Source organism: Oncorhynchus gorbuscha, unplaced genomic scaffold (genome assembly GCF_021184085.1).
Source record: "Oncorhynchus gorbuscha isolate QuinsamMale2020 ecotype Even-year unplaced genomic scaffold, OgorEven_v1.0 Un_scaffold_261:::fragment_2:::debris, whole genome shotgun sequence".
NCBI lineage: Eukaryota > Metazoa > Chordata > Actinopteri > Salmoniformes > Salmonidae > Oncorhynchus > Oncorhynchus gorbuscha.
Window position 1 is genome coordinate 1,143 of NW_025745120.1, and position 16,595 is coordinate 17,737.

At 42.6% G+C, this 16,595-nt stretch overlaps 1 protein-coding gene across 1 annotated transcript; it reads right to left on the minus strand.

Moving 5' to 3' along the window:
• Positions 1–557: 557 nt before the first annotated feature.
• On the minus strand, positions 558–6,459 carry LOC124017492. The gene is made up of 2 exons (XM_046332704.1): positions 6,195–6,459; positions 558–1,182 (listed from the first exon to the last, which is right to left on the minus strand). Exons 1-2 carry the CDS (start codon positions 6,358–6,360, stop codon positions 632–634), a joined length of 717 nt encoding a protein of 238 aa, XP_046188660.1. The 5' UTR covers positions 6,361–6,459; the 3' UTR covers positions 558–631.
• Between the last annotated feature and the right edge of the window lie 10,136 nt (positions 6,460–16,595).

The window sequence follows — 16,595 nt, forward strand, 5'->3', positions numbered from 1 at the left end:
CGTTTAACACTTGACCAAATCATCCTCCTCAGATGTCAAAAGGGATGTTGAATATCTCCCATGTAGCACTGCAGTTCGAAATGAAATAATACAAATATTTAATTAAAATAAGCAAAATAAAGACCAACTTTCCGGGAAAGTTCAAATATAATTTTACTCAACATTCGTGACAGTCAGGGGAGGGGACATATAGGTTTTTGTCATTGGAAAAATTGGAAGCTGCTGTCTAAGTCCCCCCTAAACCTGGACATATCTTTCCATTAAACCCCCCCCCCCCCCCTTAACCTGGAAATCTCTTTCCATTAAACCCCCCCTTAACCTGGAAATCTCTTTCCATTAAACCCCCCCTTAACCTGGAAATCTCTTTCCATTAAACCCCCCTTAACCTGGAAATCTCTTTCCATTAAACCCCCCTTAACCTGGAAATCTCTTTCCATTAAACCCCCCTTAACCTGGAAATCTCTTTCCATTAATCCCCCCTTAACCTGGAAATCTCTTTCCATTAAACCCCCCTTAACCTGGAAATCTCTTTCCATTAAACCCCACCTTAACGTGAATCTCTTTCCATTAAAACCTAGGTTGTCCAAGCATTGACATGTCGTGGCTATTATCATCCATTCAGCGTAAAAAATTAATTAAAATGCTTACATTTTTTGAAATGGTGATCAAAGCCCAAACAGTTTATTAATTTACTATAACTATTGCTAACTATCAGTAGATCTATGTACAAACCTCTTCTACATAGTTGTATCTCTGGTGTGATCCGCAGCAGTCTCCGTAGCCGATCATTCTCCTCCTGGTACTCCACTACCGTTTTCTCAATCGCACCAAAAATCTCCTCAGCAGCAGATGCCGTTAAACATTCATTTAAAAACACACTCAACAACTGTAGTTTAGACGTTTTCAGTGGACTGAGAGTTGGGTGTTCAGCTACTACGGCTTCTTGACATGGGTTCTCCAGATCACATTCACTTTTCACACAGGAAGTAGTGAATATGGAGTCTTTAGTATCAAAGAGCCCTTGAAGCTGCTCTTCCTCCTGACTGGTCCTGACTTCCTCCTGTTCCTCTTTAATCTGTTTGGTCTCTGGGTCCTCCTGCTCCAGACTGGGGCTCCACTCCTGCTCACAGTGCTGCTGCTCAGGGGGAACCTCCTCTTCAGGGGCAGAGAGCTGCAGGGAGTCTGGAGGGAAGGAGAGGAGGAGCAGAGTTTACCTAGACTTTAGACATGCTTGAGTGCATGCTTGAGTTGAATCAGACATTTTTTATATACAGTGGGGCAAAAAAGTATTTAGTCAGCCACCAATTGTGCAAGTTCTCCCACTTAAAAAGATGAGAGGCCTGTAATTTTCACCATAGGTACACTTCAACTATGACAGACAAAATGAGAAAAAAAAATCCAGAAAATCACATTGTAGGATTTTTTAAATGAATTTATTTGCAAATTATGGTGGAAAATAAGTATTTGGTCACCTACAAACAAGCAAGATTTCTGGCTCTCACATATACACAGGGTACCAGTATAGCTATATACCCAGGGTACCAGTATAGCTCTATACACAGGGTACCAGTATAGCTATATATACACAGGGTACCAGTATAGCTATATATACAGGGTACCAGTATAGCTGTATATACAGGTATAGCTACACAGTATGTATGCACAGGGTGTATAGCTATATATACACAGGGTACCAGTATAGCTGTATATACAGGGTACCAGTATAGCTCTATACACAGGGTACCAGTATAGCTGTATATACAGGGTACCAGTATAGCTGTATACACAGGGTACCAGTATAGCTCTATACACAGGGTACCAGTATAGCTCTATACACAGGGTACCAGTATGGCTATATACACAGGGTACCAGTATAGCTGTATATACAGGGTACCAGTATAGCTGTATATACAGGGTACCAGTATAGCTCTATACACAGGGTACCAGTATAGCTATATACACAGGGTACCAGTATGGCTGTATACACAGGGTACCAGTACTGAGTCAATGTGGCTTTACAACGATCAGCTGACTGTTTATAATATGGACTAGAGGTCAACCGACTATACCGCTTAATCGGGGTAATATAAATATATATAGAGGTATTTGTAATGACAATTACAACAATACTGAATGAACACTTTTATTTTAACTTAATATAATACACAAATAAAAAATATATTTAGTCTCAAATAAATAATGAAACATGTTCAATTTGGTTTAAATCATGCAAAAACACAGTGTTGGAGAAGAAAGTAAAAGTGTAATATGTGCCATGTAAGAATGCTAAAGTTTAAGTTCCTTGCTCAGAACATGAGAACATATGAAAGCTGGTGGTTCCTTTTAACATGAGACTTCAATATTCCCAATTAATAAGTTTTAGGTTGTAGTTATTATAGAAATTATAGGACTATTTCTCTCTGTACCATTTGTATTTCATATATCTTTGATTATTGAATGTTCTTATAGGCACTATAGTATTGCCAGTCTAATCTCAGGAGTTGATAGGCTTGAAGTCATAAACAGCGCTGTGCTTCAAGCATCGCGAAGAGCTGCTGGCAAACGCAGGATAGTGCTGTTTGAATGAATGCTTACGAGCCTGCTGCTGCCTACCATCGCTCAGTCAGACTGCTCTATCAAATATCAAATCATAGACTTAATTATAATATAATACACACAGAATTACGAGCCTTAGGTCATTAATTTGGTAAAATCCGGAAACTATAATTTAGAACGTTTATTCTTTCAGTGAAATACAGACCATTCCGTGTTTTATAGAACGGGTGGCATCCATCAGTCTAAATATTGATGTTACATTTTACAACCTTCATTGTTATGTCATAATTATGTAAAATTCTGGCAAATTAGTTACGGTCTTTGTTAGGAAGAAATGGTGTTCACACAGTTCTCAACGAGCCAGGCGGCCCAAACTGCTGCATATACCCTGACTCTGCTTGCACTGAATGCAAGAGAAGTGACACAATTTCCCTAGTTAATATTAATATTGCCTGCTAACATGAATTTCTTTTAAATATGCAGATTTTTTAAATATATATAATCGGCGTCCAAAAATAACGATTATCGATTGTTATGAAAACTTGAAATCGGCCCTAATTAATTGGCCATGCCGATTAATCCGTCGACCTCTAATATGGACCACCTAGTACTACTAGTAGGAATTTTATTTTTTTCTGAATATATTTTGTTTTGTTTCTCTACATTTGTGATTCCATTCAACACTACAGTGAATGTAAATGTTTGTATATCTGTTTTTTTCCATATAGGAAAGTTATTAAAAAATATATATATAGGGCCTTCCGGGTGGCGCAGTGGTTAAGGTCGCTGTACTGCAGCGCCAGCTGTGCCATCAGAGACTCTGGGTTAGCGCCCTGGCTCTGTCGTAACCGGCCGCGACAGTGTTAAGAATCAGTGCGGCTTGGTTGGGTATCGGAGGACGCATGACTTTCAACCTTTGTCTCTCCCAAGCCCGTACGGCAGTGATGAGACAAGATAGTAGCTACTAAACCAATTGGATAAAGATATCCAATATATATATATATATATACATACACACACAGTGGGGAAAAAAAGTATTTAGTCAGCCACCAATTGTGCAAGTTCTCCCACTTAAAAATATGAGAGAGGCCTGTAATTTTCATTATAGTAATTTTCATCACTTCAACTATGACAGACAAAATGAGGGAAAAAAATCCAGAAAATGACATTGTAGGATTTTTTATGGATTTATTTGCAAATTATGGTGGGAAAAAGTATTTGGTCAATAACAAAAGTGTATCTCAATACTTTGTTATATACCCTTTGTTGGCAATGACAGAGGTCAAACGTTTTCTGTAAGTCTTCACAAGGTTTTCACACGCTGTTGCTGGTATTTTGGCCCATTCCTCCATGCAGATCTCCTCTAGAGCAGTGATGTTTTGGGGGTGTTGCTGGGCAACACGGACTTTCAGCTCCCTCCAAAGATTTTCTATGGGGTTGAGATCTGGAGACTGGCTAGGCCACTCCAGGACCTTGAAATGCTTCTTACGAAGCCACTCTTTCATTGCCCGGGCAGTGTGTTTGGGATCATTGTCATGCTGAAAGACCCATCCGCGTTTCATCTTCAATGCCCTTGCTGATGGAAGGAGGTTTTCACTCAAAATCTCACGATACATGGCCCCATTCATTCTTTCCTTTACACGGATCAGTCGTCCTGGTCCCTTTGCAGAAAAACAGCCCCAAAGCATGATGTTTCCACCCCCATGCTTCACAGTAGGTATGGTGTTCTTTGGATGCAACTCACTATTCTTTGTCCTCCAAACACAACGAGTTGAGTTTTTACCAAAAAGTTATATTTTGGTTTCATCTGACCATATGACATTATCCCAATCGTCTTCTGGATCATCCAAATGCTCTCTAGCAAACTTCAGACGGGCCTGGACATGTACTGGCTTGAGCAGGGGGACACGTCTGGCACTGCAGGATTTGAGTCCCTGGCGGCGTAGTGTATTACTGATGGTAGGCTTTGTTACTTTGGTCCCAGCTCTCTGCAGGTCATTCACTAGGCCCCCCCGTGTGGTTCTGGGATTTTTGCTCACCGTTCTTGTGATCATTTTGACCCCACGGGGTGAGATCTTACGTAGAGCCCCAGATCGAGGGAGATTATCAGTGGTCTTATCCCCCCCCCCAGGACCCACATAATGTTATCAGGTATATGCTGAATGTCCCCCCCCCTAGGACCCACATAGGGGTACAGGGGATCCGGGAGGTGGACTTGTTGCCCAGGACCAACTTAAACTTAATCATATGTTTGACATCTTAAATGATCGTGCCCCAGGTTACATGAAAAACCACATTGATATGGTTTATAACCAACACAGTCACAATACCAGCGCTATTGTGTCATGTCTTGTAAAATCCCAAGAGTAAACAGTCCTGCGAGGAGCGTGTTTTCCTATACAGGCATTTGTCTATGGAATAGCCTCCAAGCAAAGACAAAGTAGAATCTTTCAAATGTAGGAAAAGGTTTTCATTTGGACAAGGTTGTCGAAGAGAAAACATTCCACTGCCCCTTGTGACCCCTACTGCTGGTCAGGTGGATTTATTTGAATCAAATCACATTTTATCGGTCACATAAATGTTATTACGGGTGTAGCGCAACAGAGAGAGATGCCCACAATGCCTGTATAACACATTTTTTTTAAACGAATTACTGCAAAGTTGCCTAAGGGTTAGATGCACGGCTGCCCTATCTATCAGAGCCATTTTCTATATAGGTATGATAGGTATGTGCAATTAATAGATTGTTTTAATGTAAAATGAATATGGTTGATTTTTAAGGTTTAGTGAGAAGGTGCCCCTTTTTTAGGATGCCAATATAAATGAATGTATATATGGTTGTTTGTCATTTTGCCTTTTAATCATTGTGTGTGTTATTGTTTTTACCATTGAGGAGCACTTCGGGAAACAATCGTTTTAATTTAATACTTTTAAAGTGATATCCTATGGGTCCACATTGTACATGTCAGTTACCCCCTAAATAAATTCAAAGCAATGTAGTTAAGCATATAGAATGGAGTACAGCACAGAGTAGCAGCAGATCGTCAACCCAGTTATGAAGTGGGACTAGACCATTTATCCAGTATCGGCTGACATATTCTGTAAAACACTGGACTTCTATTGGAGGTATTGTATCATATCTTCTCCATATGTATTACATTCCCTAAATCCCATTTCAAAAGGAAGGTAGTTTCCTATTTCCAAAATTGCAATATGAGCCGTTTGGCTAATAAGAGTACAGAGAGACAGCCTTCCCTTCCTGGTTATTCCCATCAATTGAATCAATCAGACCGATCTGTGGGTCTGTGCCTGGCTATATCTCCATCTTTAGATAAGTAATCAAATATGCAGACAACTATTGAATAATACATAACAATTGTTAATTGTTTCAATGGTTTATTACATCTTGTAAGCTACACATTCGCAGCTAAAAGCGTAATTGATGTATAGACCAATAAAAAACATGGAGAGAACAATTATTAGCTACAGGAGCTAGCCAGCCATCCAGATAGGTAGGTAAATAATCAAAAGTAAAACATTTAAATACGTTTTAAAAATGGTTAAAATTGTGATTCTGTCTAACCAGTTTCTTAATTCAGTATAACTATAGTTAGCTACCAGCATATCTAAATACTCACCTCTTCTACATAGTTGTATCTCTGGTGTGATCCGCAGCAGTCTCCGTAGCCGATCATTCTCCTCCTGGTACTCCACTACCGTTTTCTCAACTGCACCGAAAATCTCCACAGCAGCCGCGGTTAAACGATCATTTAAAAACACACGCAACGACTGTAGTTTAGACATATTTTAGACGACAGAGTTGGTTAGCCTATTTAGGTCAGTCAGTACGTCTTTGTTTACTCCACAAAAAAAGGGTGTTTGAAATCAAAACATTCACCTCCAATCCGGAAGCTAGCCACAATAAGGATGAACCACAATAGTGGAATTTCCGTTTCGCATTCAAATTAAAAGTCCCCAATTGAAACTGATCCAAACGGATACAAATAGTGAAATAATGCCATATTTGCACTAGATAATTGTCAAGAAGGTTAGAATGTTGTTATATAAATTGAATACAACTTTAATACAACAACTGAATACAGTAATTATAATTTGACAAACAGTAAATAAAAATGCAACATGTAAAGTGTTGGTCCCATGTTTCTTGAGCTGAAACAAAATATCCCATGCAGTGTACCTTTAAAAAAGGTAGGGGCGTGGATCAGAAAACTAGTCAGTATCTGGTGTGACCACCATGTACCTCATGCAGAGTGACACATCTCCTTTGCATAGAGTTGATCAGGCTGTTGATTGTGGACTGTGGAATGTTGTCCCACTTCTCTTCAATGGCTGTGCAAAGTTGTTGGATATTGGCGGGAACTGGAACACGCTGTCGTACACGTCGATCCAGAGCATCCCAAACATGCTTAATGGGTGACATGTCTGGTGAGTATACAGGCCATGGAAGAACTGGGACATTTTCAGTTTCCAGTAATTGGGTACAGATCCTTGCGACATGGGGCTGTGCATGATCATGCTGAAACATGAGGTGTGGCGGCAGATGAATGGCACGACAATGGGCATCAGGTCCTTGTCACGGTACCCCAGTGCATTCAAATTGCCATCGATAAAACACAATTGTGTTTGTTGTCCGTAGCTTATGCCTACCCATACCATAACCACACCGCCACCATGGCGCACTCGGTTCACAACGTTGACATCAGAAAACCGCTTGCCCACACAACACCATACACATGGTTTGCTGTTGAGGCCGGTTGGACGTACTGCCAAATTCTCTAAAACGATGTTGGAGACTGCTTTATGGTAGAGAAATTAACATTAAATTCTCTGGAAACAGTTCTGGTGGATGTTCCTGCAGTCAGCATGCCAATTGCACGCTCCCTCAAAACTTGAGACATCTGTGGCATTGTGTAACAAAACTGCACATTTTAGAGTGGCTTTTTATTGTCCCCAGCACAAGGTGCACCTGTGGCAAAGCAGAAATGCTCACTAACAGGGATGTAAACAAATTTGTGCACAAAATTAGAGAGAAATAAGCTTTTTGTGCCGTATGGAACATTTCTGGGATCTTTTATTTAAGCTCATGAATCACAGGACCAACACTTTAGCCATTTCACATCAGCACCACCGCTAACTAGCTAGCCATTTCACATCCGTTACATGAGCAGCGTTAAGACAAAATGGATGAGAAATACTTTGAAAGATGGAAGGACATTTTCAGGAAAGTATATATATTTTTTAATGTATCAATAACCACTACCTCGTGGCAAAACTTTTCAGTGCTTTTATCACAATATGTGATAAGAAATGTAATTGCACTTCTTAAAACAGAGGGAGTTACTACAGAGGAAAGGTTAAGAAAGATCTTTAGGTCTTTAAAGGCATTAATGACGGCCGTGACAATAAATAAATTGTGTGAAGATGCCGCCTGAGGCCGGGACTATAAATAAATGGTGTTAAAGGAGTCAAAGTTTTGACGAGACAAACTCTTGGCTGGTGTAAATTAGAGCATTTGGAACATGCTAAAGTCTAATTATAAACAGAATAGCTAAATTGGGGGAAAGGAGCAATCTAACTAGCTATACACTTTACTGCATCCCCATAATCCTAGTGTGACAATGACTCAGAGTAAGCCCCTCCCTCCTGCTTCCTGGCAGCGAATGGTGTAGCGTCTACCTGGCTTCTCTGTCCAATAGGAATCTAGGTACAGTTTCAGAAACGTTTCTAAAGTTGTTTTCATTGCAAGATAAGGCTTGTAGTTAGCTAGCCACCTGGAGGTCGATCGCTGGCTTGCTAGCTAACATTGAACCTAATTTATTCGGTTAACTTAGCTATGACAATCTGTTTGTTTTGCTAGTAACGTTATGGATTGGGATTATAGTTCTTTTTTTTAGCTAGTTTACATTAACGTTACCTGTCTAAACAAAACACCCCAAGTTAAAGTTTGCTGTTAGCTAGCTAACGTTAGATGGCTGGCTTGCTAGCTAACATTAATTTCTGTGTATGAAGTGTGTGTGTGTGTAACGTTAGTGATGTTCTCAGAAGGCCATTTCGCATCTATTGTATAATAATGCTAAAATATTTGTACCTGGAATTTGTCTTTCAGCATCAGTAGAAACACGCCTGACTCTCCTCCACCAGTCATACAAGGATAATGGTCTAATGCCTCCCATTAAAAAAGAGAACTGGCCCAAGCAAGCAAAGGCAGCAGTGCACTCATCAACTACACGCCCCATTTCTTCACCAACTACAGAGTTAGGGAAACACATGGGGACCTGAATTGTGAAAACTGCAGTGGCCAAAACAAGAACAAGTTTGTGCTCTGGTATTGTGCCTGGTGGACCATGCACAAGCTCCACCACAGTCTGGAACTTTCACTTCCTGATCACAGGCCACACCAAGTTTGCCCCCGGCTGGTGCGTCGGGCCTTATCAAGCAGCACTTTTTTATTTTTTTTTTTTTTATTTAACTAGGCAAGTCAGTTAAGAACAAATTCTTATTTTCAATGACGGCCTAGGAACAGTGGGTTAACTGCCTGTTCAGGGGCAGAACGACAGATTTGTACCTTGTCAGCTCGGGGGTTTGAACTTGCAACCTTCCGGTTACTAGTCCAACGCTCTAACCACTAGGCTACGCTGCCGCCCCACTTCAGAAAGATCAGAGTGAACACTTTGTCTGAGATTGCTGGTGTTGTGAAGAATAACACTGACAAGGGGTCAACATCCCACAGCTGGTTGAACTGGAGGATATTACGGTGCTGTTGGAAAGCTGTGGCTGGCAACACCACCTGACTCCGTTCTTCAGGCCACTGCCACAGATCAAGCAGTACCAGCACCTCAGGTGAAAATAATTTTCAACGCATTGTATGAGGTTATTCTTCTTATCTAAGGTGAATTGATGTTGTGCAACGTTGTCTTCTGATTTTGTTGTTGTTATTTCCTGTTTTACAGCTTCATTGCTCTGGAGCCTGGTGTTGTTGTCACCAAGGAGCGCTTGGACTGACGGGATCAGATTTTAGCTGCTGTGCATCACTGACATCCTTCCTCCCATAGATGGTCTGCCTGTACAAGCACCGCCTGGACTGGACACAGCTAGACAAATATATGTTTTTGAGAAGATCAGGGAGTTTTGCGACGAAGAGGCTATGGATATCACGTGCCCTGCACCAAAGTCGAGGGCAGGACAGAAACAGGCTCTCCGAATATAAACTCAAAATAAACGTCCTCTCGCTGTAAGCTGCGTTTATCGTCAGCACACTGAACATGTGTAAATATTTGTGTGAAGATAACAATTTTCAACAACTGAGACATAAACTGAACAAGTTCCACAGACATGTGACTAACAGAAATGGAATAATGTGACCCTGAACAAAGGGGGGTCAAAATCAAAAGTAACAGTCAGTATCTGGTGTGGCCACCAGCTGCATTAAGTACTGCAGTGCATCTCCTCCTCATGGACTGCACCATATTCGCCAGTTCTTGCTGCTCTCCCACCAAGGCACCTGCAAGTTCCTGGACGTTTCTGAGGGGGGAATGGCCCTAGCCCTCACCCTCCGATCCAACAGGTCCCAGACGTGCTCAATTGGATTGAGATCCGGGCTCTTTGCTGGCCATGGCAGAACACTGACATTTCTTTCTGTCTTGCAGGAAATCACGCACATAATGAGCAGTATGGCTGGTGGCATTGTCATGCTGGAGGATCATGTCAGGATGAGCCTGCAGGAAGGGAACCACATGAGGGAGGAGGATGTCTTCCCCGTAACGCACAGCATTGCGATTGCCTGCAATGATAACAATCTCAGTCCGATGATACTGTAACTCACTGCCCCAAACCATGACGGACTCTCCAACACCAAATCGATCCCGCTCCAGAGTACAGGCCTTGGTGTAACGCTCATTCCTTTGACAATAAACCAACCATCACCCCTGGTGAGACAAAACCCCAACTCATCAGTGAAGAGCACTTTTTGCCAGTCCTGTCTGGTTCAGCGACGGTGGGTTTGTGCCCATAGGCGACGTTGTTGTGATGTCTGGTGAGAATCTGCATTACAACAGACCTACAAGCCCTCAGTCCAGCCTCTCTCAGCCTATTGCGGACAGTCTGAGCACTGATGGAGGGATTGTGCATCCCTGGTAACTCGGGCAGTTGTTGTTGCCATCCTGTACCTGTCCTGTAGGTGTGATGTTCGGATGTACCGATCCTGTGTAGGTGTTGCTACACGTGGTCTGCCACTGCGAGGACGATCAGCTGTCCATCATGTCTCCCTGTCGCGCTGTCTTTGGTGTCTCACAGTACGGACATTGCAATTTTTTTTTTTGCAGTCCTAATGCATCCTTGCAGCATGACTATGGCACGTTCACGCAGATGAGCTGGGACCTTGGGCATCTTTCTTTTGGTGTTTTTCAGAGTCAGCAGAAAGGCCACTTTTGTGTCCTAAGTTTTCATAAGCTGTTAGTGTCTTAATGACCGTTCCACAGGTGCTTGTTCATTAATTGTTTATGGCTTTTAAAATAATGGTTCTGTTCCGGAACATTATAGATCACTTTTATTTGCGGTTCTGATTCTGTTCCTCAAGAAATTGATGATTGATATTAATTTTCTCTGGTTTAGTGCAAGATGTCACATCAGTCCCAAGTGGTTGCAGTTGTCAGGAGTCACCTGTGTTTCAATGTGTTGTCTTTTAATTTGGTTCATAGAATGAATGATCATCCTAGATCCCCCTATTACTCAATATAACGGTTTCCCCACATTGTAGTTATTTCTTTCCACTCTCACTGGTCTGGATCTTGTAGTAAAACCCCATCAACACATTTACTCCACTCACAGAGAAGCATACAAAGCTCTTCCGCGCCCTCCATTTGGCAAATCTGATCATAATTCTATCTTCCTGATTCCTGCTTACAAGCAAAAACTAAAGCAGGAAGCACCAGTGACTAGGTCAATAAAAAGTGGTCAGATGAAGCAGATGCTAAGCTACAGGACTGTTTTGCTAGCACAGACTGGAATATGTTCCCAGGATTCTTCCGATGGCATTGAGGAATACACCACATCAGTCACTGGCTTCATCAATAAGTGCATTGATGACGTCGTCCCTACAGTGACTGTACGTCCATACCCCAACCAGAAGCCATGGATTACAGGCAACATCCGCACTGAACTTTCAAGGAGCGGGACTGTAACCCGGAAGCTTATAAGAAATCCCGCTATGCCCTCCAATGAACCATCAAACAGACAAACTCTTACAATGGCCAGTGTCACGAGCCTACAAGATGAGCTAAATTACTTCTATGCTCGCTTTGAGGCAAGCAACACTGAAACATGCATGAGCTCATCAGCTGGACGACTGTGTGATCACGCTCTCCCCAGCCGATTAGAGTAAGACCTTTAAACAGGTCAACATTCATAAGGTTGCATGGCCAGATGGATTACCAGGATGTTTACTGCGAGCATGCACTGACCAACTGGCAAGTGTTTTCACTGACATTTTCAACCTCTCCCTGTCTGAGTATCTAATAACAACATGTATCAAGCAGACCACCATAGTCCCTGTGCCCAATAACACTGAGGAAACCTGCCTAAACGACTACCAACCCGTAGCATTCATGTCTGTAGCCATGAAGTGCTTTGAAAGGCTGGTCATGGCTCACATCAACACCATCATCCCAGAAACCCTAGACCCACTCGAATTTGCATACCTCCCCAACAGATCCACAGATGCCATCTCTATTGCAGTCCACACTGCCCTTTCACACCTGGACAAAAGGAACACCTATGTGAGAATGCTATTCATTGACTACAGCTCAGTGTTCAACACCATAGTGCCCTCAGAGCTCATCACTAAGCTTAAGACACTGGGACTAAACACCTCCCTCTGCAACTGGATCCTGGACTTCCTGACGGGCCACCCCCAGGTGATAATAAACTAGACTGATTTAATATAGCACTTGTCTTATCATTAGTGATATGGTTCATGACATGTACTATTCTCCTTATGTTGGCCTGTGTCTGTTCTATTTCCTATGAAACCAGTTTGATCCCTGTCAATCAATTCTGGGATTATGTCCTTCATTCTTTTGGTTATTATTGATGCATATAGTATATAATCCATGTTAAGAATTGCGATAGGTCTATAGGAACTGCATTCCTTCTTATCTTTGCCCTCCTTAGGAATTACAGATATGTCTTCTATCCACCATGGTGGAAGATCCTCCCAGAGTCCAGTTAAAACAGGCTTGAAGTAGAGGTGTTAGTAGTTCTTTGAAGGGAAGCCATCAGGGTAGAGGTCGCCCGATTATGATTTGTCAACGCCGATACCGATTGGAGGACAAAAAAAAGCCTATACCAAATAATTAGCAGATTATTTTTTTTATTTAAAACAAAAAAACACAAGATTATTTCATTATTTTTTATTTATTTTATATATATATATTTGTAATGACAATTACAACTATACTCAATGAACACATTTATTTTAACTTAATATAATACATAAATTAAATCTATTTAGTCTCAAATAAATAATGAAACATGTTCAATTTGGTTTAAATAATGCAAAACCACAGTTGGAGAAGAAGAAAGTAAAAGTGCAATATGTGCCATGTAAAAAAGCTAACGTTTAAGCTCCTTGCTCAGAACATGAGAACATATGAAAGCTGGTGGTTCAATATTCCCAGTTCTTCAATATTCCCAGTTAAGTTTTAGGTTGTAGTTATTATAGGAATTATGACACGTTGACTATTTATCTCTACCATTTTTATTTCATATACCTTTTACAATTGGCTGTTCTTATAGGCACGTTAGTATTGCCAGCCTAATCTCGGGAGTTGATAGGCTTGAAGTCATAAACAGAGCTGTGTTTCAAGCATTGTTAAGAGCTGCTGGCAAACGCAGTCAAGTGCTTACGAGCCTACTGCTGCCTACCACTGCTCAGTCAGACTGCTCTATCAAATATCATATCATGGACTTAATTATAATATAATAAACACAGAAATACGAGCATTAGGTCATTAATATGGTAAAATCCATAAACGATTTTTTCGGAAACAAAACTTTTATTCTTTCAGTGAAATACGGAACCGTTCTATATTTTATCAAACGGGTGGCATCCCTCAGTCTAAATATTCCTGTTACATTGCACAACCTTCAATGTTATGTCATATTATGTACAATTCTGGTGAATTAATTATGGTCTTTGTTAGGAAGAAATAGTCTTCACACAGTTCTCAACGAGCCAGGCGGCCCAAACTGCTGCATATACCCTGACTCTGCTTGCACTGAATGCAAGAGAAGTGACACAATTTCCCTAGTTAATATTAATATTGCCTGCTAACATGAATTTATTGCAGGTTTAAAAATATATACTTCTGTGTATTGATTTTAAGAAAGGCGTTGATGTTTATGGTTAGGTACATTTGTGCAGCAATTGTGCTTTTTTTCGTGAATGCACTTTTGTTAAATCATCACCCATTTGGCGAAGTTGAAGTAGGTTGTGCACATTCCGGTTCCGGTTGGAGCGAGTGGTCGTATCTGCACTTCGCTCCCGTGGGTAGTATAACTTTTTCATTATATTTCATTATAGCACAACGGTTTGATTTGTCTAATCTTAGCAATTTCTTCTCAGCTAGCTACATAGCCGTCTTTGTATCAAAGATAATTGCGTAATTATCGTATTTCGCCGTCCTAACGTAGTCTTCACTAGCCAGCTAGCTAACGTCCACTGATTAGCTGCACAGGAGAAACTATTACACTCAACCGAACGACTTGATTAGTGTAGTGTTAGCTAGCTACATAGCTGTCTTTGCTGTCTTCGTATCATCGTATCCAAGATAATTGTGTTGTTTAGGTTTAGAGTGTGTAGTCTTAGAGTGATTATCTTAATTTACCGAGGTTAGCTAGCCAGCCATTTGTCGTCCTTAACGTAGGTGACTCTGCTAGCTAGCCAACGCTAGCCAACGTCTTCTGTATAGAACTCAACAACCCGGTCGCATTCACAGGTAGTATCACATTTTCACTTCATTTCATTACAGTACAACGGTTTGATTTGTTTGATCGTAGCTAGCTACATAGCTAGCTACATAGCCGTCTTTGTATCAAAGATAATTGTGTAGTCTAGAGCGATTTTCTAGGTTCGCTAGCCAGCTATTGTCGTTCTTTTAACGCAACGTAACGTAAACAACACTGCTAGCTAGCCAGCTAGCCCCCGAATAGCAACACTGCAGAAACTATTACACTCAACGGAACGACTTGATTAGTGTAGATTAGTGTAGTGTCAACAACGCACCCACTGCCAGCTGGCCTACTTCAGCAGTACTGTATCATTTTAATAATTTTAGTCAATAAGATTCTTGCTACGTAGCTTAACTTTCTGAACATTCGAGACGTGTAGTCCACTTGTCATTCCAATCTCCTTTGCATTAGCGTAGCCTCTTCTGTAGCCTGTCAACTATGTGTCTGTTTATCCCTGTTCTCTCCTCTCTGCACAGACCATACAAACGCTCCACACCGCGTGGCCGCGCTACTCTGGTGGTCCCAGCGCGCACGACCCACGTGGAGTTCCAGGTCTCCGGTAGCCTCTGGAACTGCCAATCTGCGGTCAACAAGGCAGAGTTCATCTCAGCCTATGCCTCCCTCCAGTCCCTCGACTTCTCTGGTGGTCCCAGCGCGCACGACCCACATGGAGTTCCAGGTCTCCGGTAGCCTCTGGAACTGCCAATCTGCGGTCAACAAGGCAGAGTTCATCTCAGCCTATGCCTCCCTCCAGTCCCTCGACTTCTTGGCACTGACGGAAACATGGATCACCACAGACAACACTGCTACTCCTACTGCTCTCTCTTCGTCCGCCCACGTGTTCTCGCACACCCCGAGAGCGTCTGGTCAGCGGGGTGGTGGCACCGGGATCCTCATCTCTCCCAAGTGGTCATTCTCTCTTTCTCCCCTTACCCATCTGTCTATCGCCTCCTTTGAATTCCATGCTGTCACAGTTACTAGCCCTTTCAAGCTTAACATCCTTATCATTTATCGCCCTCCAGGTTCCCTCGGAGAGTTCATCAATGAGCTTGATGCCTTGATAAGCTCCTTTCCTGAGGACGGCTCACCTCTCACAGTTCTGGGCGACTTTAACCTCCCCACGTCTACCTTTGACTCTTTCCTCTCTGCCTCCTTCTTTCCACTCCTCTCCTCTTTGACCTCACCCTCTCACCTTCCCCCCTACTCACAAGGCAGGCAATACGCTCGACCTCATCTTTACTAGATGCTGTTCTTCCACTAACCTCATTGCAACTCCCCTCCAAGTCTCCGACCACTACCTTGTATCCTTTTCCCTCTCGCTCTCATCCAACACCTCCCACACTGCCCCTACTCGGATGGTATCGCGCCGTCCCAACCTTCGCTCTCTCTCCCCCGCTACTCTCTCCTCTTCCATCCTATCATCTCTTCCCTCCGCTCAAACCTTCTCCCACCTATCTCCTGATTCTGCCTCCTCAACCCTCCTCTCCTCCCTCTCTGCATCCCTTGACTCTCTATGTCCCCTATCCTCCAGGCCGGCTCGGTCCTCCCCTCCCGCTCCGTGGCTCGATGACTCATTGCGAGCTCACAGAACAGGGCTCCGGGCAGCCGAGCGGAAATGGAGGAAAACTCGCCTCCCTGCGGACCTGGCATCCTTTCACTCCCTCCTCTCTACATTTTCCTCCTCTGTCTCTGCTGCTAAAGCCACTTTCTACCACGCTAAATTCCAAGCATCTGCCTCTAACCCTAGGAAGCTCTTTGCCACCTTCTCCTCCCTCCTGAATCCTCCTCCCCTCCCCCTCCTCCCTCTCTGCAGATGACTTCGTCAACCATTTTGAAAAGAAGGTCGACGACATCCGATCCTCGTTTGCTAAGTCAAACGACACCGCTGGTTCTGCTCACACTGCCCTACCCTGTGCTCTGACCTCTTTCTCCCCTCTCTCTCCAGATGAAATCTCGCGTCTTGTGACGGCCGGCCGCCCAACAACCTGCCCGCTTGACCCTATCCCCTCCTC

What these genes read in the sequence shown, in the direction of transcription:
- LOC124017492 (XM_046332704.1), bottom strand. Translation starts at nt 6,360, where the DNA reads ATGTCTAAACTACAGTCGTTGCGTGTGTTTTTAAATGATCGTTTAACC. An exon ending in GATACAACTATGTAGAAGAG is followed by an intron (nt 1,183 to 6,194) that starts GTGAGTATTTAG and finishes CCTTCCCTCCAG; the next exon opens with ACTCCCTGCAGCTCTCTGCC.